This window comes from Podarcis bocagei (genome assembly GCF_964188305.1).
Source record: "Podarcis bocagei genome assembly, chromosome: 3".
In the NCBI taxonomy this organism is placed as follows: Eukaryota; Metazoa; Chordata; class Lepidosauria; order Squamata; family Lacertidae; genus Podarcis; species Podarcis bocagei.
Window position 1 is genome coordinate 86,352,066 of NC_138127.1, and position 26,163 is coordinate 86,378,228.

General features: G+C 44.0%; 1 protein-coding gene across 1 annotated transcript in view; it reads left to right on the forward strand.

Moving 5' to 3' along the window:
- PKDCC (protein kinase domain containing, cytoplasmic) overlaps positions 1–8,582 on the forward strand; it is a 43,154-nt gene extending 34,572 nt beyond the window's left edge. Inside the window, exons 6-7 of the mRNA XM_081186018.1 lie at positions 4,452–4,625; positions 6,382–8,582. Of these exons, the coding sequence (XP_081042144.1) occupies positions 4,452–4,625; positions 6,382–6,467 (260 nt within the window). The 3' untranslated portion in view covers positions 6,468–8,582. The remainder of the gene's footprint in view (positions 1–4,451; positions 4,626–6,381) is intronic.
- Positions 8,583–26,163: the final 17,581 nt, after the last annotated feature.

The window sequence follows — 26,163 nt, forward strand, 5'->3', positions numbered from 1 at the left end:
TGAGACAACTTCCTGTGTGACTATAGGGTTGGAGAACCTGTTTCAGCCGTGGGGCCATATTGCATCCTGGCCAGAGGCAAAAGGTATCAGAACAATGGATGGGACCTTTTTACATTTGTCAATGAACTTAATCCCAGCCACCCTCCATCGAGGCAAGCAATGGGCATTATCAGAGTTGAAAGACAGACTTCATAAGTTTACGGCACCCTTCAGCCAGGTCAAAGCAGCCAAAAAGCATGCAGAGCAGGACTGGTGTGGGGTGCAGCCTGCAGGGAAAGGCCATGGCCTATGAGAGTCCTGAGGGCCAGATAGAAAGATCTTGAGGGCCACATTTCGGCTTCCTCACTCCTGCTGCAGATAGTTTTTGGACATTGACAGCATTTGCCTCTTCCAGTTTACGGGTGATGTTCTCTGTGTTCACAAGGTCAGCTGATACTCATCTCGCTCTGTGTGGGGCACTGTCTCCTTCCTGGAGGAGGAGCACCACATTTCATTCCCCCCACAGGCCTCGCTTTTAAACTAGCATGCAGACAGAAGAAGAATAACAACTGTTGAAAATCAGTGGCTATTCCAAGTTCCGTGCCAGTCTTGAGAATCTGCCAAAAACTGTTCCAAACAGAGGCCCTGTGTCCTCATAGAGGGCCCCCTTCCAGTTGTCCTCCTGTGGTGCTTCTCAAACCTTTCTCTTTCTCAGATGGCAGCTTTCTACCTTTCCCCTCCTGTTCAGCAACTTCCTCATCTCAGTAGGGATGGATGAATCTGTCAGATTCAGTCCTCACCCCCCACCCCCATTTCTCATTTTTCCAGTTGTAATTTTCCACATGCATTGCTGCTATTAAAAAAAAAAGAAGTCTGCAAAAAATATCATAGCATTTTCATGCACATTAATCCTAATACACACATTTCTGGACTCGTTTTTCGTTTGGGGAGCTGCAATGCAAAATTCAGGAGAAGCGTGAATTTCAACGGGTAGTTGCATTTTTCAGTCCACGTATAGTTTTTGGGAAGTGGGAATGAGTTGGGTGGTTCTCATTAGAACGAGACCAGAAATTATTTCTCATCTCATCTCAGGACCCAACTAGTCCCCCTCTTCTCTGCACATTTGTGTGCAGCCTGCGTTGCCATTTACTAAATATGTTATGACATAGTATTTATATTAGTCCAGAGCCCGGAGACCTTTGGAGACCTCTGTGGCTTCCGGGCTCTAGGAATTTGACAGATGGGTCTGTGCCGCATACCTCTGCAAGCTGCCAGGAGTGGAAAGATTTACTTTATTTGCCTGAACCTTTTCGCAGGAACAGAACACATTAGGTAATATTACAAGAGCTTTATTTAGACCACGGAACTCACAGGGGCTGGGGGTGGGAGAAGAGTGACCGTTAGTCTATCTCTGGTAATGACATTTCCGAGCAGGCAGAGCAGTAGGGTGAAAGCCAGAATTAATGGCAGCAAAAAGAACAAGCTATGCAGGCGTTGCTTATTTGATAATAACGAATTGGTCAGATACTGTATAGAATCAGAGAATGGTAGGGTCAGAACGTCCCCCAAGGGGTAAAGGTAAAGGGACCCCTGACCATTAGGTCCAGTTGTGGCCAACTCTGGGGTTGTGGCACTCATCTTGCTTTATTGGCCGAGGGAGCCGGCATACAGCTTTCGGGTCATGTGGCCAGCATGACTAAGTCGCTTCTGGTGAACCAGAGCAGCGCACGGAAACACCGTTTACCTTTCCGCCAGAGCGGTGCCTATTTATCTGCTTGCATTTGATGTGCTTTCAAACTGCTAGGTTGGCAGGAGCAGGGGCCGAGCAACGGGAGCTCACCCCGTCGCGGGGATTCGAACCGCCGACCTTCTGATCTGCAAGTCCTAGGCTCTGTGGTTTAACCCACAGCGTCCCAGCTCCCAACCCAATCTCGTCCAACCCACAGCAATGCCATACCATTCAACTGCCCCATTTTAAGCAGGAATTACAGAAGCCAATCCTGGCTTCTGACCCTTTTTTGGTCCAGTACTCTGGTGTGACCTGCCTGACTCGCACCAGAATGCCAGACCAGAAGATGCAGCAGGTTGAACCAGATGATCCTTGTGCATAGCTGTCATCTTTTCCCTTTTCTTGAGAGGAATCCTATTTGGAATAAGGGAATTTCCCTTAAAAAAAGGGAAACGTTGGCAGCTATGTCCTTGTGGCCCCTTCCGACCTTACAATGCTATGATTCTATGAAGGCTGGCCCCCAAGCAGCTCCCTGGGGTTCAACAGGAGTTGCTTTAGCATGACAGCTTTCTCCTTTTGGCTTTGAGCTGCAACCTGGAGCTTCAGTGGGTGAGGAGTGAGGTGGGGCTGCATGTCAGATGAGCTGGAAAACAGCGCTCAGCTTACACTCTTGAGGCTTTGAGCCAGAGCTGCTTAAAAAGGACCAGGAGGCTTGGGGGAAGGAACAGTGAGATGTCAGTGCACTAGTTTAACCCTAGACTCAGGTTACCAATCGTTCTCATTCTGAATTGCAGATTCAGTGCTCTTGCTGTTCTGCCTAAATCCCCTTAAGGGTCTCTTGTCGTCTTTCCGGCATACATAGAAGGGACCTGAGGGTCATTTAGTCCAACCCCCTGCAGTGCAACTAATACAGAGGATTAGTTGGGTTTTGTGGGTCCTGGGAGTTGATCCCAAGGTTTGGGATTTTATCCTTCTGGTTAGCACCCAGGAAAGGTGTCAAATATCAGGGTTTAGGTCCAGAATTAAGAAGGCAAGTTATTTTGAGAACCTCTGTGGTACCCATTTTTGTCTGGATTTTGCTTTTAAAAGTGGTTCCTGGCAGCATGAAACTCTTGGCTTTCTCCACCATATTTTTCCCCCAGGATGGGGGGCTTCAAAAGCAAATTCCCATGCCTTAGGATTCAGATGATAAGTTTAGTGGGCAGTACCTGGTGTCTGTTAGCACCCTGCATAGCTTCATGTCTCTCTCCCACAAGTGGCATGCAAAGTTTGTGACTGTCCTAAATATGGACAGCCTGCAGTAGGTCTGCTCAGAAGTAAGTCCTGCAGATTTTCATTGAGGTTCACTCTCAGATACATGGGTATAGGGTTGCAACCTAATACAGGCGGTAAGATCCGTCTGTGCAGAATTTTAATTCTGTTTCAGAACCCAAGCTCTGTCGAGAATGCAGGAGTCTACTTCCTGAATGTGGTTTTGCATTTTGCTTCCTCGTTGTCAGAGGAGGAGAAGCCAAGGGCTGTGTGAAACCAACGTGTGTTTACTAAATATTTCACATACTTTCCAAGGAGATGGTGTGTGGAATGCATGCTTAATGGCGTGGGGAGCAATTTTCATATAAACCAATCTGTTGTCTGTTAGATTGTGCGCAGTCCCCAGGACGTGAGGCCTCCTCTCAGGTAAGCCCGTGTATAATCGCAGCCAAAAGTTAACTCTGTGACTGTTGAGTTGGAAGCATCCTTAACAAAGCCCGTTCCAAAATATCAACAGGCTGAAATTACATAGCTGCGGGCAAAAAAACAAAACAACCCCCTCTTCTTGAACTGAAATGACTCCAACAAAACACGAGGCCGTGGAACTAGAAATTCAGCTTACAGTTTGTTTAATGGGTACAATTAGAAGCGCGTGGTTTTTCAAAAAAACGAAAGGGTGATTTGTGAGTCCATCGGCTAAGTAGAAATGTTTATAAATGATTAGTTTGATTTGCCTGATGCATTCATAAACCGGAGACTGCAGGCAGCTGGGAAACGGCCTAGAGCCTTGAACAGGGAGCAAGACAGAGAAAGGCGCTCAGAGGAGGGAGACTGAACGGCAGCCAATTGGGGCAGCTAATCCACAGGCAATGCCGCAGTGCTGGGCAAGCCCCGAACAACCCCATGTCATTCCTTCCCCCCCAACCCGCCCCATGCCTTTATCTTGGGGGCCCATCAAGCAAACTGCCCTTTTGTATTCCTCCCAGGAAGAAATAAAAAAGTTTGCTTAATTAAAAACCTGTCTTTTCTTCACAAAAGCAGAGAAAAACAGCCACGCTCTCCTGACTCAGAAGGAGGGCCGAGGCGCCTGATCAGGTCTTGCCCGGACAATTCAGCCCCCTGTTCAGAGCAAATGATGGCTGAGTCGCCTGTTCATTCAAGTGGATGTTGTTTGCTCAGTAGAACATTCTCTCTATAAAGAGCTCGACGAAATGAAAGGCTTGCAGTACGCAGGAAGGAGACGAGGGACAGAATTTTAGGGGCAGATGGAGTTTCTTGGCAAACTTTTTTCTTTTTTCTTCTCCACCCGAAACAAGCATAGCAAAATATTCCCTTTGGCAGATATTTTGTGTGTGATTAACACACACACACCAGCAATATATTTCAGAAACCGAGAAGAGGGCCAGTCACATTTTCTAAGATGGTGTTGGAGAGGACCCACTTTCCTTAAATAAAGCACATGTGGAATATTTGCATTTCTTTCCCCCTACAGATTACAGAAAGGTGCCTGAAGCCACTATCGTCAATGAGAATTACAGGTGCTGGCCCTCCTACCATCACAAGGAATGTCTCCTATCTGTGTTTGACGTTAGTGAGGCCATGGAGGTTTGCGAGAGTCATTCCCAGTGCAAAGCTTTTGTGCTCACCAATCAGACAACGTGGACAGGTAACAAATGCTGGTGGACTGGAGTTACTATCATCCCCTCCTAGCAAGATGGCCACTAAGGAATGGGATTGGCTTGAAAGGGGCATCAGGGCCCTGTTCTCCTTTCAGAGCTCAAACATGCAAAATAAGAGGAAAGCAATTGGTCTGTTTGCTGCTGATGTCACAGCAGCCTCTAACACTGCTGCATGGAGAGTGCCTTTCCTTCTTTTATTTTCCCTAGAAAAATGGTGAAAGCAAGGGGGTGGGTCTCGTCCACCTAGAACAGGGGTCGGCAACGTGTGGCCCATGGGCTGGATCTGGCCCACGAAGACCGTTTTACTGGCACCCAAGCCCCTGAACAGATCTGCCCGCTCAGCGAGTCCCCCCTGCGCTGCGCTAAATCAGTGCAGCACAGCGCAGGGACCCCTGACCTAGAAGGTGCCAGTTTCACTGAGCAACTTTTTATTTTCCCTGAACTCTTCAGTATTCCAAAAGTTTATGGAATGTTTCTAACTGTGTTCATGGGGGCCCATTTGCACGGCCACCTATGTTCCTGGCTTTTGATCACATTTCGGTTCCCAGGAGTTCCATATAGCTGTTGAGCATAACAAAATCTCTCTTGGCAGTGTCCAGAGCACAACATTATGTTGCTGATGGAAGCACTTGAGAGGCGGGTAGAAATTGTATTAAGTTTAGGCAGAAGGTAGAAAACAGTCGAGCAGCTGCAGAAGCAATCCTGCAAAATGCATTCCAGCACCTTGCCTTTATCGGTCGTCACGAGTGCCATAGAGATTAGTGTGTGTGCTGGATGACCGCTTCCAGCTGGATGAAATGTGAGCAGGATCTTCCTTTGACAAGCAGAGCATTCTGCCCTCCCATCTAGACATTGGCAGATGCGAACAAATGCTACTTTACTCAAAGGGAAGCCTCAAATGAACTCTGGGATCTTTGTGGGGATATACTTTAGAGGTCATGCGTATTTCTGGTAGTCTTACTTATTTAATATTAACATTAAAAAAGCCTCTTTCCTGCCTAGGAGAGGAACTTTCGAGGAGTTAAACCCAATTAAAAACATGCAGGTTTGCACTGTTGAGGTTTATAGGGAGCTTCTATGCATTGCTACTTGGAAGTAACTATCATTGAACTCGATGGTGCTTATCTCTAAGTAAGAGGGTTTCAAGATTGCACCCTAAATTATACACAGTGCTGGAAACGTGCATAGTGTGATATTTATACCCATTTGAACATGACACCTAAAATTTCAACATTAGTATTTAGTATTACAGTGGTACCTCACGTTAAGTACTTAATTTGTTCCGGAGGTCTGTACTTAACCTGAAACTGTTCTTAACCTGAAGCACCACTTTAGCTAATGGGGCCTCCCGCTGCTGCCGCACCGCCGGAGCACGATTTCTGTTCTCATCCTGAAGCAAAGTTCTTAACCTGAAGCACTATTTCTGGGTTAGCGGAGTCTGTAACCTGAAGCGTATGTAACCCAAGGTACCACTGTATTTGGAGTGCTGTTCTGAAATCTCTCATCCAGTTCTTTGTAAGTTTTCACCCTCTGCAAAATGTGCTTCCATTTTTCTGCCTCATTCTCAGGGCACTTCAGAATTGCAGTGGGTGCAGAGTTTTGAGCTCATCTTACTGTTGCAAAGTGGCCATGGGCAATGAACATGTTCTCTGCAGCCTCCTTGACTCCCATCACTTCCTAATCTGAAAAAGCTGCAGTGTTGTTGTTTTTTTTAAAAATCACCGTTCTTTGTTTTCTGCCTAGGTCGTCAGCTGGTCTACTTCAAGATGGGATCCACTTCCATTGTATCTGATCATGACAAGACGACCTACGTGAAAGTGGTCAACTGAAAGCTAGCCTGACCTACAAGTCCAATTCTGTGCAAATTTACTCAGAAGTATCTCCTATGAAGTTCAGCAAGGCTTACTCTCCAGTTGGCATGCATAGGATTGCAGCCCTAGTTGCAAGCTAGTAAAATATGACTGCAGTCAACACGCCAATGTAGAGACTGCTGTTGTACGCAAAGAAACTGAGGATGGGGAGGGAATTGCACTATATCACTCCTTCTAATCTGCAGAGCGTGAAATCAAACCTTAAAAAGAAGAGACCAACATGACCAGGACGAATGTGCAATAGGATGACATTTTTAAGATGTGACTTGGAAGAAGCAGAATGAAATCCAAAATGTGATACACTGTGTGGCTATCTGTAGGTTGCTAAAAAGGAGCAGCCACCTTTAGTGTGCTTTTCTCACTATGTATAGGGTTTGCATAGGCTTTGGTTGGAAATTCTTGTTCATTTTCACAGGGAGTTTGGAACCTCCAGTTCAGATATTTATACAGGGAAGTACAATCACTGCAGCGTTGTTATTAAAAGCCTCATTGAGTTCCAAAGCTGATGATGAAACCTCCTGGGAGACAATCAGTACTTCTGTTCATTGAACCAAATATGCAAGACCAAAAATTATGGTTGTCCTTGTGTGATGGAACGCTATAGCATCTGTTAAAGTTGTCACACATTCTCCCCCCCCCCCACACACAGAAAGCTTGCGTTAAGTCAGCTTAAATGGCTATAAATCTGCATTATTTGCCTAAGAGGGGAAAAATGCAATAGTTCAAAAAGAGGACAACTTTTTAAAAAGATGATACATGTGCATGTTGCAGCAGGCATTGTTTTAGGGAAAACAATCCTCTCATGTAGGAGGGAATGGAAATCTAATTGGCTAGTTGACTAAATGTTGCAGTCAGATTATCTACAGAGTCAAAAAAATAGCTATTTTCCAGTTTAAAATAAACTAACAAGATGCCCATCATTGTGATGGAGGGAGGAAAAAAGAGCCGCTTGCTACAGAGACCCAATGCGTGTGCCTGTAATTAATCAAACGGACACATTGCACCTGTCTATCAGTGCACCAAATGGTGCCCCAGTCCTAACTGTGGCTATTTACTTTTCCCATACAAGTGAATGGGAGCCATGCTCTTGGATAAAGTAGAAGTGTGTAAGACAGCACTGAGGTTAGGAGCCAACCCTACCCCTTATTGCTGTATAAAGGGAGGGAGATATTGCCCCTGCCTCAATCAGTTTTTGACAAAATGCATCCTGCTTGCATTATCCCATATCACTTAATGGGAGCCATTGACAATCAAACCTGTCCTTATCTTCACAACACTCTTGGCTTAATCCCAACAGAACAGGATAGTGGAGTACAAAGAGGCAAAACCCAGGAACTGGTTTTCGGGTAAGCTGATCAGCAGCTGTCTTAATTTGAAAGCCTGTCGCAGTTTTGTTTGCTTATCTCAAAACCAATGAGTAGTATCATCTAGGTTCGTGTGATATTTCGTTACATTGGGCTAACGCAGATAGTTTGCGTTGGGTGAATTTAAAAGGCTTGGATACTCAGGCTGAAATAATGGGCTTTCTTGGGGACTCGATCAGGACCAGCTCTACTGTTTGGCCCAGTGAGACAGATGCCTCAGGTGGCACAGAATCTGCAGCCTCCTGAGCCTCCCCAGCCATTCCACTTTGCCGCCACACGGCCTGATCCTCATCAGACCTGCTACCTCAGGTGCAGCGAAGGCACTACTGCATCACCCAGTTGAAGTAAGATTCAGCTGCCGGCCATGTCTGCTTCTGTATGTAGAATGCCACCTTGTACTCTGTGATAGGCAGCAAAATTCCCCAGGCCAGCTCTGACTCTGGAAGATGTTCTGGATTGCTGGTTTCTCCAACAGATACGATAGGATCACTCTATCATAGGGATGGGAAACCTGTACTCCTCCAGATGCGAGAGTTCAGCTTCCAAGGTAGTCTGTGGGTGGGAGTTGGAGTCCAGTCATAGCTGGAGGTCCACAGGCTCCCTATCCTTGCCCTCTAGGAAGCCATGTAGATAACTCATGCTGGAAATATACGTGTTCAGAAGAACACCTGAAGAAAAACTTTGCATCTGATTCCCGTATGTCACATTGGGACTGAGCCGCTATTCAAAAAGAGCACAATTTTTCAGTAGTTGTGACAAAAAATACATTTCTGCTACTGGATCTTTTGCATTCTGAAGGGGCTGCTGCTTTCCTGTCTTTAAGAACAAATAAGCTTTGACAGCAAATGAACCCCAGCCTTAATAAATGCAATAGAAATAGCAATTTTTTATATATATATATAAAGGCAGAGTGTGTCTAAAAATATGCTTTCAGTGAAAGCAAGCAAGAAAATGTTTAAAAGTGACAAATGTCATACTGTTTTCTAGTTTGTACATTCAGAATCTTTTGTACTTTGTTTCTTAAATTGTTTATTTTTGTAATAAAAAGAAATGAAATGGATGGACTTGTTTTTTCACCACTGCTATGATTTAATCTCTCTCTCTCTCTCTCTCTCTCTCTCTCTCTCTCTCTCTCTCTCCCCTGCTCTCTTTTGTTTTTGGATCTTTGATCCTTATAACTGATTTGCTTCAGAGCTGTGGATTTGGTCTGAAGGTACCTTAGGCTGAAGCTAAGCAGGTTTGGGCCAGGTCAGTGCCTGGATGGGTGGCCAGCTGGAACCATATCATATGCATGCTGCCTGGGGTTAAATGATGGAATACAGGCAGGAAATCAATAAAATTGTCTTTGCTGTCTTTAATGGGACACTTCTATTCCCCTAACAGAGCTACAATTCACAGAAAGGTTTAAGAATTGATCCCTCTGCCCAGGGAACGCTGGAAATGTATAGTGGGGCTTGTAGCCAATGAAGTTCTGCAGTGAAGTATACTAATGAACCTAAGTTACACACTTAGCGCTTGGACTAAAATTGCCAACCAAATGCTTTCACCACAAAAGTTATTTGTGGTATGATTATTTTCCACCTAGTCATTTTGACACGCTGGCACCCTATTTGCAAAATTTAACAATTCCAAAATACAGACGCGCTTTCACTTACACAAGATTGAATTTTCTGCCTTCGGCTGTACTTCAGGGTCGATTTCAAAAGATTCCGCTGGAAAAACGGTTATGTCCATGTGGAGATGGCGGTATTGAGTCAGTGGCTCATGTGCTTCTGGCTTGCACTCTTTATAAAGATTTGAGGAGGGTGTTTTTTTTACCCCTCTGTTATTGTCCATGCCTGGTCGCTCAACCATTGCTACTGTGTCCTTTCTTCTAGCAGATCAAGATAATCAGGTGACAGTAAAAACTGCAAAAAATTTAGTAGGGGCTATTAGAATAAGATCTATTACTTGATTATTGACATAAATCTCCAAAATGTATTTTGGTATAGTTTAAGTTTTATTGCTATGGCTAGTGGCTGACGGAAATAAAGATTCTTCTGATCTGAACCTAAGTTAGTCATGTCAATGGATTCCAATGGGTCTACTCTGAGTAGGCTTGGCATTGGACATAACCCATAGGCTCTCTGCAACACTGTATCACACCCCTTTCCCACTGTGGCATAATGTAAGAGATGGCAGGATTAAACGGTAGTCAAAATTTGGTATGGTGTGGTGCAGTGTAGTGGTTAGAGAGCTGGGCCAGGATTTGGGAGCTCCAGGTTCAAATCCCCATTCAACCATGAAGCTCACTTTGAGCCAATCGCGGTCTTTCAAGCCTAACCTGCCACACAAAGTTGTTGTGAGGACCATTAAATGGGATGGAAGGGACTGTGTATGTTCCCTTGAGATCTTTGGAGGAAAGGTGGGTTATGCATGGTGTCAGCTAGCAGGTGTCAACAATTGCGCACAAGCTTAGAAACCTACGGAAACATGTTTTAGCTCGGAAACCTACGGAAAAAAATCAATATTTCCTTAGAATTGTGGATAGAGAAGATTAGGTGGGTGTGGCAAACACATATTTGATGGACTCAAGTCGTTTCGGGCCTACTGTGGTTCCTAGGGACATCAAAATATCTCTGATGCCCATAGGAGATGTACTGTAGATGCCCCAGATTGTCAGAAGCTAATCCCTTATGAAGAAAGTTTTCAGCCTTTGGGTCTTTTTAGTTTATAGAAAAGGCAAGTAATAGAGAATGCGACAGAAGCCTATAAAACTAATGCATGGAATGGTGAAAGATTCCCTGCCACCTTTGGTTTTAATGTACTTATGCGGAGGGTTGTTGTTGTTCATTTAGCTGTTGCTTTGAGTTGCCTCAGGCGAAAAACAAATTAAATTAAAATAAATGGATAAAGAGTCATTTTTGTCCTCCTCCACTAGAACTCAAGGACACCCTATTCAACAGAGTGCTGGATGGTTCAGGGCAGAGAACAGAAAATAATTATTCACATCGTGGGAAGTTAAACTGTGGAACTCCCTCCCACAAGAGGCGGCGATAGATGCCAACTTTGATGACTTTGAAAGAGGATTAGACACGTGGAGGATAAGGCTATCAGTGCCTGAACGCCAGTAACTGGAAACTACATGAGGGGAGAGTGTAATTGCACTCACTTCCTGCTTGTGGGCTACTCTGAGAGATGCTGGACTAGCTAGGCCGTTGGCCTGATGCAGCAAGCCCTTCTGTTTGGTTTCAGGATCGGTTCAGTTGATGCCCTCTGTGGCGATCACACAGGGTCCCCAGATGTTTCACTGTCTATTGATCCCTGTGCCACTACTTTATTTCTCGCTGCCACCACCCAGGCCCTACCTGGTACAATACTGAGTCCAGTCAGGGTTAAATTGGAACATAAACTACTGTTTATTTATTGAAGTGGTTTCATAAACTGTCTCAGTCAATTACAATCATGGGGTGCCTACTCAGACCCATAATATCCGCTACCTGCTCTCACTCACTAAACCACCCCTCAGATTTATATTTGTCTTCCTAGCTCCTAACTGTTCCTGACTCAGCTGATTTCGCTACACTAACTCAACCTCCCCACAGACTCTATCCCAATTCACTCCCACTGCAACCAACCACCCAACTCCCAACGAACTCCTCCCTTCGCCCCTCCCAGAGCTGGTTTTATAGTCCCTCTGACTCCACCCCTTGGGTTCTGATTGGGTAACCTGTTTAACTATTTCACCTCCAGCACTCTCATAGGTTAACGTCACATACTCTCACTACAGAGCACTACATGTATAGGATTTATTTGTGGTTAAAAGTTTTTTTTTACATATATAGAAAAAACCCATCTGTTTAAAGTTCTAGCTGGTTTATACATTTCCTTGGCTTCTTTTAAACAACTTCCTGCAGCTTCAAGGTAGGAAAATGAAAGAAGACACCAACTCTGCTCTAAACAATTGATCCTCGGGATAAAGGGGAGAGAAAATTCCTGAGATCGGAACACAGAGATATTATTTACAGAGAGCAAAAGGAACTGTCAACTTATGAAATGAGCAATCTGGCGGGCAACTTATCGAATCGGACAGGGGGAGTGGAGGGGAAGGTGAAGTTTTGTCTCTAAGAGGCAGCGTTCTTCAGAAATGTCAGCCGTGCTCTGATTTGAAGGAGTTTAACTGCAAATTCCATTATTAGAAGACTGGGATATTCAGATGGTTGTGGAAGGGGACATTTGGAGAAATTTGTTTATTTTTGTTTATTTCATAAAATCTGTATAACACTCGAATCTTCGGAGTACATTACAAAAAGAATAAAACAATGAAATTATCAGTAAAAGAAGTTAAAAACAGCTATCTAAAACATCCCCAAAAAGATGGAAAAATAAGCTAAAAATCAGATTAAAACATATGCCAACTTTTTAACGTCTGTATAGGCTTGTCTTAATTTTTTTTTAGCAAGCACCGAAAATGGTACGGTGAAGGCACATGCCTGATGTCAATAGGCAGGGAATTCCAGAGTGTGGGTGCCACCACATTAAAATATTGATTTCTTACAGGTGTGGAATGGATATTATGCGGCACCTGTAGCAGTTCCAGTTCTCCTTGTCCCCCAAAGTGCCTGTAGTGCTTCAGTTAGGGAAGTCCTACTCATGAGTTGATCTTCTGTGTTCAATCAACATACAAAGAGCAAGGATAAGTATGCTAGCTCTGCACCCTACACTTCCATGAGCTGGAGGGCATTCAGCTGAGGTGGGGACTCTGAGGCACCCATGGAGGGTCCTGCATGAGGTACAACCCTGATATTTCAGACTGCAGACAGTCACCTTCCAGCTTGAGGAGACGAATAGAGGCACTCCTGTGAGGAGGAGGGAGCTAGTGCGCTCATCCCCCCTTTCTCTGTTCATGCAGCTGATTTAACACAGAAGACTGAAGAGGGCTGGAGCGCCATCCAAAACTGCAGCGCCCAAATGGATTGCATTCATTAGTTTCAACGTTCTCCTCTGGTATCTGTTTCAGCTGCAATCACCACTCCTGAGCCACTCCATTCATCCTGCTTCTCTTTCTGTGGTCACAAAACCACATGCTATAGGTTAATGTTTAACAGAAGTCTATTTTCAAAACCAGTATCTTTTGAAAATAAGCTTGTAAGTTCAAAGAGCATTCAGCATGTCACAGACTTTGGGCTTCTTGTTCGTGGTTGTTTCTCTACTATCCAATCGGTGGTAAACTAAATCTATGCATTCATAGGTCTGCCCCAAGACTCTGTTGAGGGGGTGGGGCAGGGGTCATACATGCACTGAAAGAGGGCCGGATCCTGGAACACCCTCCTGTCAGATGTCAAAGAGATAAATAATCATATCACCTTCTATAGACATCTGAAGGCAGCCCTGAATCAGGACGCTTTTAATGTGTGATATTCTGTGGTATTGTTGTTTTGTATATTACGTTGGAAGCCATGCTGTTTAGGGAAGTTTTTAATATTTAATGCTGTATTGTTTTTAACACCCGATTGGGAGCTGCCCAGAGTGGCTGCGGAAACTCAGCCAGATGGGCGGGGTATAAATAAATATAATAATAATAATAATAATAATAATAATAATAATAATAATAATAATAATAATAATAATAATTTGAGCAACCCAGTCAGATGGGCAGCATACAAAAACCATGTGGTGGTTCTTTTTCTTTTTCTTCTTCTTCTTCTTCTTCTTCTTCTTCTTCTTCTTCTTCTTCTTCTTCTTCTTCTTCTTTTTCTTCCTCTTCCTCTTCCTTTTCTTCTAGCCTTAGCCCTCCCTTGGTCTCATTTCACAGCAACTGATGCTCAGAGGCGTATTCAAAAAGTGGCGTTAATAAACTAAGTGACGTAATGGAACAACTGACCAGGGATATGTCTTGCTCAGCACTATGGAAGTTGAGGGATGTAAGAAGAATTCTGTGGGATCAGGCCCATCTAGTCCAGCTTCCTGGTCTCACGTTGGCCAACAGCATCCCTAGGGGGATGTCACAAGCAGGACCAAGGAGCTCAAGGTGGAGTACACGATTCTTCTCCTATATCAAGGACTGGCTGGAAGCAGAGGAGTGGTGAGGCACCAGCCGGGGAACCCCCAAGAGAAACCCCAGAGGAGGAAGGCTCAGAGCTACGGGATTGGTGGTGGAGGAGGAGAGGTCTGAGGGAGGAGATTGGAAGGAGGGGCTGGATGCTGAAGGGGCAACAGGGTTTAGTGAGCAGGGAGAGCCTGTGACAGAGAGCAGCTCAGACTCTCAGGCTGAAGCAGAGGAGGGGTGTGTGTGTCAAGAGGCTGCTGCAGAATCCAAGGAGTCTCCTTCCCCCCTGGTCTCCAAGAACACCAAGATAATGAGGAAGGGTGAACAAAGACAAGAGGTGCACAGTTGCAGCTTGAGACTGCTTGGGAAACATCCAGGAGAGGAGGAGACTTAAAGAGAGTAGAAGGACCTTCAGTCCTGGCAACTGCTCTATAGGGGAAGTGTTGCAGAGTTGCATGCTGTTTCCTTGAATAAAGAGTTAACTTCACTGACAACGGACTGTATCTGACTCCAACCCTGACATCCCATTCATTTTACCCTCACAATGATCCTATTTGGTAGGTGAGGCTGAGAGAGAGTGAATGGCTGAGTGGGGATTTGAGTTCTGGTCTGCAAGGTCCTAGCCTGACCCTCTACCCACCATGTCACACTAGCTCTTTTGAACTGATCTTCCCCCCCTTCTCGCCTCCTTATTTCCAAGTGGTTGTGAAATCTTGCTTCCCATAGTGCATAGTGTGCTCAGCAGGGAGGCACTGCCCACAGCATCCCTGTGACAATTTTTGCAGCCTTCCTCTGCTGATATTGAACGGTTTGCCGCGGGGAGTCAGGCGAAGCGATGTACCGCCATTGGCAGCTTTAGCCGTGCTGGAAGCTACACAGGATTTGCCCATAACAGCAGAAGACTAGCATCTTTGTATTCATGTGCGCACACTACCTCCGAGGAGGATATGAGTGCTTGAAAAGCATGCTTCTGGCACAAGCTGGCAAACAGATCTAATCCTGCAGGTGATGTGTAAAGGGAAAAAGGGAATAGAAAGTGTCAAAATAAGAAATATATCAGTCAGGCCCGAACAAAGACATGGTAGATGCTCGCTCCATGTGCTAAACTGGTTGTGGCTGCATGACAGAAACAGTACCAGAAATTCCACTCAGAGACTCAAGGAAGGATTAATTTTTAATTCCCCAAAGCCAAATCAGGATACAGCACAGCTCATGCTGTTTCAGTTCCCAGCTCCTTAAGAATTTCCTTCACTCCTTTTTGCAGTCCAGGGCTGTCTGTGTTTACACTCCTTTTGGTTCCTGAATCCTGCTGCTCCTCTCAGCTCCAATCGCTGGATACTTTATGCTCCCTGCATGCAAATAACACCTTGCTCAGACATCATTTTTAACTTGGCTACCCAGAAACCCTCCATCTGCTCCCAGACGGTTGTTTTTTTTGTTAAACGGGTCCTCAAACTGCAGAAGCCCTTTCCTCACCTTGCTTATCCTTTAAAAATAAAATAAAATAATAAAATAAAATAAAATGAGTGTTTCATATGGGTAGACAAAAGTAAATTTAAAACAATGTTAATTTTTTGTTTATTTGTTGCATTTCTATCCCATCTTTCACTCCAAGGAGCTCAAGGTACTACACAATGGTCTGCTGATGTTTGTTTCTAAATCTTTTGCTTCTAAGTTGTTTTTAACTAGTTATGATTTTACTGTATGGCTTTATATTGTTGTAAACTGCTGTGATGTATCTCTAAGACACATCAGTATATAAATGCTTTCCCCCCCTAAATAGAAATAAATAAATAAGGTGGCATAAATGGTTCTCCCCCTGCCTTGTTTAATTCCCACAACAGTCCTGTGAAGGAGGTTTGACTGAGAGGCTTTGCCTGGCCCAAGATCACCCTGTGAGCTTTATGGCTGAGTAGGGAGCACCACAGAGTACTTCCTGTCCCTCTCTCTCTTCCTTTGACCAGTATTGGATGTAGACATGCCTCCACTTGCTCCAGCTTTTAGGCACATGCGTGAAGCTGGTTATACTGTAAATATAAGTATTTTGCCTGCATAGTTTTTACTGCTTCATTTGCTGTGAACCAATGTGTGATTATAAAGTAAGCAAATCTTATTTTTAAACTTGCTTCCCAAGTTGTTGCTTGAATCTTTATTAAGTGGGGTACAAAAGGAGAGGAAGGGCACTTCATAGCTGGACTTGCTCAAAACAAGGTTTTACATTCCTATGTTTTAAATTTTGCTGCCACGGATGGGCTTTTAAAACTCCGTTCAACCCAAACATGTGGGTGCCTGGAGGGATAAATTGCAGTTAATATATCCTCTCTTACCTATTAAAACCCATCCCACACATAATACATGGGAAAGCCTTGGGTATCTTTTTCTCTATCTCTCTCACACACATTTGCTGTGCTCTTCATTCTGACTGGATGTTTAATATGCTGTACAATGTATTTCGTCTGAAGACTTAAAGACATCACTACAATAGCATCCATGCTGCATTTTCTTACGTATCCAATGAGCTGAGCATACAGTATGTTGCCTCAGCATCCTTACAGCAACCTTGAAACCCCAGTATCATTCTTTCCACATAGCAGAATGGGCCTAACCATTACACTTCACTAAGGAGTCTCCTAATAATCTTTGTCCCAAACTGGCAAATGGAGAGATTCAGTTTTTGAGCTCATCTACAGTTTCGCTTGACTCATATTTTGATCATATTGTGTACTAGTCAATTCCCCTGGGGACCAATAGCTTTTCTTGTTGCTCTGTGGCTGTGCCTTGCGAAAATCCAAACTTACCCACAGAATCAGAATTTATTAGATATGCGGAAAATCTGAAGAAAGATTTTGTTTAGCTGAGCTTCAGTTCAACTGCTATGATTGGATTTTCACAAGGCACAGCTGTGGAACAGAGAGAAAAGGTTTTGGGCCCACGGGAAATCAGTCAGTATGCAATATGATCAAAATATAGGTTAAGTGAAAGTGTGGACGAACCCTTAAATTCCTTCTAAAGCTGTAAAATCAAACTGAAGGTTTCCATTTTGTGATTTCATAGGAATGACGGGATCCCTCAGAGAGTGTTAGCTGGACACAGTGGTGATGCCAAGGCAGGATTTGGAGTAGAAGTCCTGGGCTCCGCTCAGCAAAATTGGCAAGTTGGGGGCTGACTGGCCACATTCTGAAGGAAGCGAAATAATGAATGTTACCATGTAAAGAGATGGTTGGACAGTGTTCTCGAAGCTACAAACATGAGTCAGACCAAACTGCGGGAGGCAGTGGAAGACAGGAGTGCCTGGCGTGCTCTGGTCCATGGGGTCACGAAGAGTCGGACACGGCTAAAGGACTAAACAAAAACAACAAACCATGTAAAGAAGTAGGCTGACTTTAGACCATTAAGTCCAGAGTCTAAAATTATAGATTGTACTACATGACTGAACAAACTGAAAATATTTTGCTTGCCCAATGCATGTTTGACTATACAGTCCATTGTACACAGGACTTGGTCAGACAACCTCGTTCCACTCGAATCCCAACAGCAGCATTAGAATCAGCCCAGTAAAGTCTGTTCTAACTGCATCTTGGGTAGAGATGGGTGAGCCTGGCAATTTCTGTTGTTCTCAGCTGCTCATTTTCCCAACTTGAGTTCATATTTCCGCATCGATTTGCAAATTATTATTTTTTTAGGTGCTCCAGAAAATCCACCTGCATTTTAGTGCAAATTTCTCACAACATGTGTATGTTTGTATGCAATTTTGCTCACGTGCGCAAATTTTTGCAAAGAAACTGCAAAATAATACAATGCAATTTTGTATGTTATTTTTGCTAATATATGCATTTTTATGCATGCTACCTCAGTATATGCATTTCTGTAGACATTACTTGACTGGACAACTGCATTGCAAAATTCGTAGAAGTGCAAATTCTGAAAGATAGCTGCGTTTCGGTTTGTGTGTCGTTCTGGAAAGCAGAACAACTTTGCATTTTAATGTGAACTGAATTCTCCCCCATCCCAAGTCCCAACCACATACACACCTAATTCCTTTTTTAAAATGGAGATGCCAGGATGAATCTTGGGCCCTTTTGCACACAAAGTTCATGCTATTTTATGGAGCTGTGGCCTTTCTCATAGGTTGGCGTTTGCAATAACCATTTATGTTGATGCAGAGTGGAAAAAGAACCCTGTTATCTGAATCTATCCCAAAACATCTTAAATAAAATCTTCACATTCTCCCCCCACCCATTTCTTTACCTATACATGATAGTTTGTACTGCAGACAAAATATTAATGACATTTCAGACATGGTGCTGTCATTATATCTCTGATCTATTCAAGCTTAGGGTGATAAGATTTCATATTCCTGTCAAGCAGAAAGTCTTGGGCTGGGAACAGGGGGAGGCAGGGAGAGAGACCGGTGGAAAAGAAAATGGCAAATTTGCTATGTTTAACACATTGGAGGCCATCTGTATTTTATTCAAATGGGGTTATATATTTTGTGAGAATAAAAAACAGCTTCATGAGTCAGTGTGTGTATGGCAGTCGCTTGAATATCCCATAATGGGAAACATGTTTTAGCTTGGAAGTTGCAAAGGGAAATCAAATGTTTGAAGTGTCAAAGCTGGAGATACATAAAATATGCCTGACACCGTAGCTATTGGAGCCAAAAAGAATAAATCATTGTCTCAGGAAAGAAAACCCCACCAAGCTCTTGGCTGTAACACTCATTTTCCTACACTCAAATAAAATTACATACAACCTGATAATTTAACCAGACTTGTCAATGGGGGGAAATGATTGATTCCACAGACATCATCTCTCTGTGCTTCGTTTTATAGGCAGGAGCATCAATTACATTATCTGAGAAATGAATTGAAATGCCCAAGGTCTCCTTTGCGAATCAGGCGACTAGGGGAAGGGGGTCTTAAAAACACTAAGCTGGTTATTAAAAATGAAACATGGCAATGTTCCGTTATGGCCGGTTATTAAAGGTGAAAGTAGGCTGGTTATTAAAAGCAATGCATTTTGGTTATATTTCAAGAGAAGCAAAACCTGTAGGAATCTAGAAAGCTGCCTCCTACTGAGTCAGATCTTTGGTCTACCTAGCTCAGGAGTGTCTAGACTGACTGGCAGTGGCTCTCTAGGGATTCAGGCAGGAGATTCTCCCAGCCCAAGCTGGAAATGCTGGGGATGGAAACTGGGACCTTTTGCATGCAAAACAGATGTTCTTCCATTGAGCTATGGCCCTTCCCAATAATGCATAGACTGCGTCCATGCAGGAGGTCTTGGGTTTGCATCCTGACATTTCCACTTCAAAGGATTTAAGGATCCTGAGAAAGATCCCTTCCTGAGACTCTGGAGAGCCGCTGCCGGACTAGATCAGCTGTAGCTGACATATGTTCTCCAGATGTTGTTGTACCACCACTCCCATCAGCCCCAGCCCACATGGTCAGTAGGCAGGGATTATGGGAGTTGGAGTCCAACAACATCTGGAAGGGACCACATTGCCTATCCTGAGCTAGATAGAGCAATGATTAAATTCAGACAGATTCATAGGTTCATGGTTTAGCCAACAGCTCGTTAACTGCTGAAGGTTTGCTCCGGAGTCAGTTCAGTCCTTTATGACAGGGCCAAGGAAAAATTACTCTATGAAGGGCCAGTAACCCGTGGGAAGTGTCAATTGGGGCTGGCATCTGAGAGTGGATGAGGCTATAGGCAATGGGGGAGGGAACCAAAACTTGTAGTGGCCTCAACATCTATGACCCTCCCCAAAATACCCACCCCACCCCACCAAGTTTCTTCCAAGCTTAATTTCAGTGCTTAGATTGGTTTATAATTAACTGTTGATGTTCTCTGCTCTTTCACGTGGTGTTTAACATTAGATCAAATGAGTAAAGTGTTTAGTTGCAAATCACCATTTTGAAGGGAGTTGCCGTTGGTTTTTTGTTATTGTTTTGTTTTGGTTTTCAGCCACAGTGGGAGAAAGATGCACAAATGAGTCTCTCTGAGAGAAAAAACAGCTACAGGCTAATGGAGGCTGCAGGGAGAGAAAGATCTTTGATTTTAGGTTTAGAGTTTCATAATATTTATAGGAAGATATTAAGCCTATGCTTGGACAAGCATATGTCTTTTGAAACTAAGTGATTGCTTTATGTTCTGTTTTGAAAAAGTTCTGTGAGTAAAAAATTGAATTATCTTTATGGGTCTGGACAATGTTTATTCCAAGAGGAGTCAGTTTTTATGCATCCTATTGTTTAAAGCTGCATAATATTAATATCTGCAATAAGGAAGACCTCTACAGGCACTCATGTGGCTATCCACTGGCAACGTATGGATTGAACTTTTTCTCTTGTGTGCTGCTGCTCTGATTAAATTTGCTCCCAACTCCCATTGCTTTTTTAAAAAGGAAAAAGCTCAACTATATGGGAGCTATGAGAAAATCTCATTGGAACTGCTTTTGATTCTCAGACTTGGCCTTTGACATACCATGCACAACAGCAACCTAATGGAGGGTGTATTCCTGCCTTGAATGTGGAGGCACAGAAGGAAAAGTAGGTACCTTAACACTAGTGAACCCAGCTGACAGGCGCTGTGTGTGTATGATAACAGATAAACTGTGGGTGACTGATTGTTTAGATATACTTAAGGACTGAACCAACCGCAGCATTAGTCACTGTACAGAAAGCATGTTCTGTCACCCACATGCCCATAACATCCTGTGTTTCTGTACATTCTTTGAACCTGCTTGTATTCATCGTGTAAATATTCTGTATCAAATGATAAATGAGCAGAGGTTGGGGAAAGGTGTAGGGTGAGGCATTGGCTGGTTGGGCCTTCACCACAGTGCTAGTGTTAGCAAAGAAACTTAAATAGCGTGAATGGAATCCAGGGGAAAATAATTCAGATAACACTTTGCTGAGCAGACTGAACAAAGGGAGTGTATAATTTGAGGAGAAAGGAACAGAGTTTTTATCTTTTTTTAGTTCGGGCCTTGTACACAGCAGGAAGACATTCAACCAAAAGGATACAGGAGGAAAACTCCTCCGAACTATGCAGCCAGAGTGCGTGTTACCTCAGTGAAGATCATGTCATGATACCTTCAATCATCTCCCTCTTTTCAAGTTGGCTTTAACCCTGACAGTGTTAACCCTTAAGTTACCAACTGAATGATCCCTGATGTTGCACTTTCAACAGGTAAAGCAACCTTTGCAAGCTGAAGGTCACAGTTGCTCACATTTGAGAACCTGGAAGCCCCTACCAGTCACAGCGGGCTAGATGGCGAATAGTGTGACCTTGCATAAGACTGTTCCTAACATTCCCCGTCACCTCCCCAAAATGGCGCCTTGCCAAGCTGGCTTCCATCCTGTTCTCATGGGTGTCTTCCTCACCCCAACTCCAGGCTCTAGATCATGGGGAGCCCCCATGTTGGACTGATTAGAATTACTCAGTGTCTATACTGCTGATACCACTAAGGTGCACCAGAAACGGTTTAGTCATGCAGGCCACATGACCCGGAAAGCTGTCTGCAGAAAAACGCCAGCTCCCTCGGCCTGAAAGCGGAGATGAGTGCCGCAACCCCATAGTCGCCTTTGATTGGACTTAACCATCCAGGGGTCCTTTACCTTGACCTTTGATAGCAGTAGTTCTGAATACCAGTTGCTGAGAATTGCAAGTGGGGAGAGTGCTGTTGTGCACAGGTTCCACTAATGGGCTTCACACGAGATTCTAGTTGGCCACTGTGACAACAAGATGATGGACGAGATGGGCCTTTGGCTTTTTCCAGCAGGGCTCTTCTTAATTTCTAATACTCAGTGGTTTTATTTGTTTGTTTGTTTCTAGAGGTGTTGTATATACAACAAAACTCAGGGGTTGGCAAGGCATACCGGCCATGGGCCAGATCACTCCCGTGGAGATCATCCATGGGCTGGACTGGCGCAGCACAATGCCGGAAATCGTGTCTGCACATGCCCAGATGCCGAAAATCATGTCTGCACAGAAGCAATTTTCAGCATCTGGGCATGCACAGAAGTGATTACCAGTATCTGCGCGTGCACAGATGCGATTTCTGGCACCGCTCGGCGAGTCCCCATGCCGCACTGCACCGGTTTAGCACAGCGTGTGGGGGACTTGCCAAGCGGGCAGCTCAGTTCGGGGGTGGCTCGTGGGCTGGTAAAACGGTCTTCGTAGGCTGCATCTGGCCCATGGGGGAGAGGGAACGATGAGTCACTATTGAGGACTCATTAAGGAATGGGCATTCCTTAAAACGCATAAGCAATGAAACACCATCCATCATAGTTGCCAACTCCCTGGGTTCCTGGGCGCCTGAGCATACACAAAATTCCCCATGAATGGGATGGGCACCCACAAATTTCAGTGCCAGGGCCATGCACGCTGCATGACATCCACAGCCCCAGGCACCCACGGTCAGTGGGCCAAGCTGTCTCTCCTGCCATCCATTGATTACCCCAAAAGACATAGTCGTGGAAGGGATGAGAAGCAACCAAAACCAACACATTGCAATGGAAGGGGGAAAGAAGGAATAAACAAATCCATATTTAAAATCTGCTGCAGTCTGTAAAGTAAGTAGATAGGTAGCCGTGTTGGTCTGCCATAGTCAAAATAAAAAAATTCCTTCCAGTAGCACCTTAAAGACCAACTAAGTTAGTTCTTGGTATGAGCTTTCGTGTGCATGCACACTTCTTCAGATACACTGAAACAGAAGTACTTCTGTTTCAGTGTATCTGAAGAAGTGTGCATGCACACGAAAGCTCATACCAAGAACTAACTTAGTTGGTCTTTAAGGTGCTACTGGAAGGAATTTTTTTATGTAAAGTAAGTGATAGTCTTGCCACGTATTGGAGCTCCACCCCAACCCTGCCTCCAAAAAGAGGGCTAATTCCATGATCAGAAAAGCCACCCAATTAGCCTAGGGAAGAAGGGAGATGGCTGTTGGATTGGCCAGGATTCTTGGCCAGCTAATGTATCTCCCTTTCATTTGCAGCAAAACATCGGCTTCCCCTACTTTTTGCTTTTCTTTTTGCAAAATGGTTATGGAAAGGGAAAAAATTGTCCTCAGCAGTTATGCTCAGCACCACTGCAATCTTCTGAAAGTTGCAGGTAATAAATGTACCAGTGGAATCAGCTAACATTCCCCAACCTCCCGGGGCACTTTAGGTTGAATTCAGGTGAAAAAAGAAGAACAGCATTAGGCATGCCTGTAGGGATTAATGCTGCAGAGTGTGCTTGCCCTGTGGGCTGTTAATACACTCTTTAGATACAGCAGTATGTGCCCTACTTTTATTCTCACTGGGAGAATCATGCTCTGTGAGACAATACATTCTTGACAGGAAGTGTTGTGTCCTCCCTCATCTTTGCTGTAAAGCAGGGGTGGGAAACCTCAGGCCCAGGGGCCAAATGTGGCCTCTCCCCAGGGATACCACCCCAGAGGAAACTAAAGCAATCAAAGGTCTGATCCAGGAGGCCTCTCATTCCATTCTGCTCTTAGAAGCACGGTTCATTCTGGTTCTGACGGCCGAAGTCAATATGAAAATAGGACTTGTATTCCAAGACCATAGCTTGCATACTGTGAGCACACAATTTGTTTTTCTTTGGCATTGACTGATTATTGTTTTTAAGCCAATCCTTTGGTGTATAAACTACCCAACCTTCCTAAATGAAGATTAGAGAGAAATAATTACATAGATACAAATGGAATTAACCCAAGTTGGAATTTATCAGGACGCTTTGAAGGTAACACTCCCACATCTGACTAGGATTTTAAAGCACTTAGGAATGCCCACATAAAACAGGCTGCAAGCAGAGAAAGGGCTCCTCCAATTATTTCTCCAGCAGGTGCCAGGGATTTGTTTTTGGGCCCATCGATGGTAGGAAACTTCACCTCACCACCTGGTAGCTGCTTCTTAAACAATGAAGGCAGGGAGTCCGCAAAAGGGCACATTCTTTCCCAGCACCCATAAAGCGATCCTGGAGACACCTTTTACTCTGAACTGTAAAAGTGAATCCATCTGCTGTGGTTCCTTTCAGCTTCTCATTTAGTCAATCTTACGCTGATGCAATTAGCATGTTAAAAACCTTACACGTTAGATGTAATTATGCATTTCACGCCACGGAGAGTTTGGCACTGGAGGTCCAGGGGACTACAAATGTATTATAGGGCACACAAGGGTGAAGTTGTAGCTGCCTCCAGATGACCTGTTAATTGAACATTTGATTTGTTTGGGGGGAGTTTAAATGACATTGCACCAAAGAAACATCATCTCACACTTTCCAGTACAATTCCCTGTCACTTTCCTTACTGCAAAACCAAACCAAAACCTGCTTTAGGCAGAGCAGGGGAGCTCCGAATCAACATTCACTGTGCAGCTTGAATGTGTTGATTTGCGACTAAACCTCACCCCAAAATAGCAACGGTCAGAAAGTGCCAATGATACCGTATTTTGGACATAACTTATTTTGGCACTCCCTGTCCTGCCTCTGCAAGTTTGCCACTGCTCACTTTTGAGAATGCAGACATTTGTGATGAACAAACTTTGCAGAACATGTCAAATGTGTAGCCAGTCTTTGGACGTGCCCAATTTGCAGGTTCAAGGTCTGCAGTAATTTAGCAAATCAGGGTCCTAGAAGTGAATTTTTTTATGGGAACCCATGCAGACCAACTGAATTTCTAACAAATATTTTTGGCTTTACTTCACACTATCATTTTTTTTATTTTATTTTTAATGATCATAGCGAGAAACAGTCTTATCAGAAACATTGTGGGCAAAAAATCTTTATCCACTCAGCTTTCCAAAGTCTAGCTGTATTTACTGAAAGTTCAAAAGGTGCAGTTATATTCTCCCCCTGCTCCAAACTGCCTCTTTGAAAAATAGCCATTTATTCCAGCTTGCTGAAATGAGAAACATGCTCTTAGTCTACAATTTCAAACCCCCAAATTGCCAACTTTGGGATTTTATCTGAAGGGCTGACGGTTAACGGTTTGCATTTGCTTTCCCAGTTAAATCTCGTCTGCCCCCTGCAGAAATGTCAAAATTGGAAAATGAGAGTGGCCACAGGATACACTTTGCCCAGTTGCTCATTTCCCAGGGATAGAATGGTTGTAATGAGTACTCATTTCTCTGCGTCGTACAAGTTCCATCATGAATCTGCACTGTAAAAGTAGCTATTAAAATTTATGGATGGAAGCAGTCCTTGGAATGGTGTGTGTGTGTGTGTGCGCGCGCGCATGCATTTTATTTATTTCTTTGTTTAAAAGTGTTTCTAAACCACTTAATATTCAAGCATCTCCAAGTGGTATATAGAAATGCAACACAGAAACAATAAAACAGGATCATAAAAACAGAGATGTAACAGGAAAACCAGTAAAGCCGTGCTCTACAAACAGAAAACAGGAATTCCGATATAATAACAGGCGTCAGTCTTACAGGTCAGGGAAACCTGGGGTGAAAAGATATGTCTTTTCAAGTCGCATGAACCAACTGGTGGTTGATGCTTCACATATGGCAGAGTGAAGTGGATCCCACAATGCAGGGACAATGGTTTACAATCCTGTACAATCCAGGGTTGTAAAGACTTCGGAGAGAATAATTGGGTGCACTCTTCCCACCTTGGATCAAATCTATGCTTCCAGGTGTCATAAGAAGGCTGCAGAGATGGTGCAGGATAGTGCGCACCCCAGAAATGATCTCTTTCAGCTTCTGCCTTCTGGAAGAAGGTACAGGGTTATAAAGACTAGGACTAGCTGCCTGAGAAACAGTTTTTATCCAAATGCGATTTTGGTTTTAAACGCAGTGTAAGGTAGTCTCTATGGGAGTATATTGTATTCAATTATGGGGTATCAGAGTTTTTAAGGGGCTAACCAGGCTGGGATAGCAGGCTTGTTGGTTTTTGAATGTCTGATGCAGATTTTTTCAATTTCGTTGTTCTGTATGGGACAATGACAATAAAGATTATCGTATCGTATCGTATGGTGGAAGATGCCTTTTTTGGGTCAACCCTTCTGTGATATCCTGTAGACCTTAGTGTAAAAAATTATCCAGAGGATCCAAGGGATCTTACAGGTCCATAATGGAGTTGTCTGTAAGTGTGTGTTTGTATTGGTGTGTGTATGCCCATACGCTTCTGTTGCATGTGTGTATGGTGCATGTATGTGCCTGAAATTGTGGGGTGTCCTGGCACATGGACAGCTCATCTCAGCTAGTTTTGCACCACCTATGCTTGTTTTCTTTTAGTTTTTGAAAATAAATTAACA